Here is a 2,700-nt window from a genome sequence, read left to right on the forward strand (position 1 = left end):
GAAATATATATTGCCTTAAAAAACAAATGATCGCCGGCGAGACATAATTTGGTACCAAACAGTCAACACAGACTGAACTTTCCCCAAGGTAAAACTAAAAGAGAGAGAAAATATATATATATATATATAGAGTTAGGCATCTCGATTATCCATATGATCCACATGCTTTTAAATATTCACAAGACTACATCGACAACGTCAATTCCATCTTTATTATTATCATTTCTCCACTCTTCATTGCCTTCGTCAACACTTCAATGGCGGCCTTTTCTCCCTCCAACAATATTCTTCTTCAACACCACATTACCCGCTCGGAAAAGTACTTTCTTCCTCCACTTTCATTTCAAAATTTTCACGCTGGTCACTCCAATTCCATAAACCTTGCAAAAAACTCACCTTTCGTGTCTCGAGTCATGTACGAGAGTAACGACTCTTTGATCGCCGCCATCACCCAACTGGGAAAGAGAAGACAAACCAAAGACGAACTAATAGATGAAGATAACTCTCCAAACAACAATAAAGATAGAACACTAGCTCAAGTATGGCGAGAAATCCACGGTCAAGATGACTGGGTGGGCATGCTCGACCCCATGGATGCCCTTCTAAGATCCGAACTCATCCGGTATGGCGAGATGGCGCAAGCTTGCTACGACGCTTTCGACTTCGACCCTTTTTCCAAGTATTGTGGAAGCTGTAGATTCATGCATCGTAATTTCTTCACCTCTCTGGGTATGGAACATCACGGATACGATGTGTTTCGTTATCTCTACGCGACCTCAAACATTAACCTCCCCAATTTCTTCAAGAAATCTCGCTGGCCCAAAGTCTGGAGCAAGAACGCCAACTGGATCGGATACGTCGGTGTTTCCAACGACGAAACCACCAAGCGTCTAGGCCGCCGTGACATTTGCATTGCGTGGAGAGGGACGGTGACTCGCCTCGAGTGGATTGCCGATTTAATGGACTTCCTGAAGCCCATTTCCAACAACAAAATGCCCTGTCCTGATCATACCGTGAAAGTCGAATCCGGGTTCTTAGACCTCTACACCGATAAAGATGTCAACTGCCGGTTCTGCAAATTCTCCGCCCGGGAACAAATTCTAACCGCAGTTAAGAAATTATTAGAAATGTACTCCCACGAAGAAATTAGTATTACCATCACAGGACACAGTCTTGGGAGCGCTTTGGCGATATTGAGCGCGTATGATATAGCTGAGACTGGTTTGAATGTGATGGAAGACAGCCGGGCGGTGCCGGTTTCAGTGTTTTCGTTTTCGGGGCCGCGGGTGGGAAATGTGAGGTTCAAGGAGAGGATGGAGACGCTAGGTGTGAGGGTGTTAAGAGTGGTGAATGTGAATGATATTGTGCCGAAATCTCCGGGGTTTTTCTTGAATGAAAACGCATGGCCGTTGTTGATGAAGATGGCTGAGGGTTGGCCGTGGAGTTATTCACATGCGGGAGTTGAGTTGGCGTTGGATCATAAGAACTCTCCGTTCTTGAAACAGACTAATGATCCCGTTTGTGCTCATGATTTGGAGGCTCTTTTGCATTTGCTTGACGGGTCAGTATATATTCACTTTTCCATGGTTGAGTTCGTTCATTTGTTGTACTGATTTTCGTTGAAAGGCACCTTACATTTACACTTGGATTGATCAGCATGTGGGATGCATAAGGAATTATATTATAATTAAAAAATAATAATAATAAAAACTAATTACTAGTACCTTTATCCATCTAATCTAAGTTGATGATGTTGGGATGGTTAGCTGGAGAGTGATTTAACAGTATGAAACTATGTCCAGTTGTTGCTCCTAATAATACTAAATAATTGCACCAGTTTTGCTTACAGCTTATGTCTTTAGCGATTACCGACTCTTTGATATATATTCAGATCAGTTTGAAAGGAAAGCTACTAGGATCGATGGTGCGTATAATTCTTTGTTAATGTTATGGGCATGCAGATACCAGGGAAAAGGGCATAGATTTGTGCTGGCAAGTGGGCGAGATCCGGCGTTGGTGAACAAGGCGAGTGATTTTTTGAAAGATCATTACTTGGTTCCGCCGTTTTGGAGGCAAGATGAGAACAAAGGAATGGTGAGGAACGAGGATGGGCGTTGGGTGCAGCCAGAAAGGCCAAAGATATTTGACGATCACCCTCCTGATATGCACCACCACCTTACCAAATTAGGCCTCACTGCTTCTGTTGACAGTAATCCACATATTTAATTCGGTATCATTGTAAAATTTGGGTTCTCACTCAGATTGAATATTACCAAGCCACCAGTGCAAAAAAACATTGTATATGTAAATCAATTGCAGTGTTAGCTTACGAATCTCTACAACTTGTTCCTGAAGACTTGAACAATCATTTATGAAATTATAATTCAATGATAAAGAATAATTATATGACGTATGAAATTATTATTTATAATTTAAAAAATATATATATTTTTATGTATTCATTTATCTTATAAATAAGATACACAAATGAGGGGTTTTTTTTTTTTTTTTAAAGAGGCCAAAGGACTATTCTAACTTAGGTTTTAGCTTAATCTCAAAAATATATTTACAGTAGATAAAAACCCTAAATACTTACCCATCTCTAAACTTTTGTTAAAATTATCATTAAATATAAGGGCAAAACCATCATTTAACAATACTATTAAAAACAATATAATTTTATCTCGTTTTCTCTTCAAA

At 39.9% G+C, this 2,700-nt stretch overlaps 1 protein-coding gene across 1 annotated transcript; it reads left to right on the plus strand.

The window, feature by feature from the left end:
* The first annotated feature begins 258 nt into the window (after positions 1 to 258).
* On the plus strand, positions 259 to 2,332 carry LOC123224555 (phospholipase A1-Igamma2, chloroplastic-like). Its single transcript, XM_044648279.1, has 2 exons — positions 259 to 1,561; positions 1,962 to 2,332. The coding sequence occupies exons 1-2, from the start codon at positions 414 to 416 to the stop codon at positions 2,224 to 2,226; spliced, it is 1,413 nt and encodes a 470-aa protein (XP_044504214.1). The 5' UTR covers positions 259 to 413; the 3' UTR covers positions 2,227 to 2,332.
* Positions 2,333 to 2,700: the final 368 nt, after the last annotated feature.

Source organism: Mangifera indica, chromosome 8 (genome assembly GCF_011075055.1).
Source record: "Mangifera indica cultivar Alphonso chromosome 8, CATAS_Mindica_2.1, whole genome shotgun sequence".
NCBI classification, from domain to species: Eukaryota; Viridiplantae; Streptophyta; class Magnoliopsida; order Sapindales; family Anacardiaceae; genus Mangifera; species Mangifera indica.

Excerpts from the sequence above, each read along its gene's own strand:
- LOC123224555 (XM_044648279.1), top strand. The coding sequence starts at position 414 with ATGTACGAGAGTAACGACTCTTTGATCGCCGCCATCACCCAACTGGGA. Across the intron at positions 1,562-1,961 it reads CTTTTGCATTTGCTTGACGG|ATACCAGGGAAAAGGGCATA; the intron begins GTCAGTATATAT and ends ATGGGCATGCAG.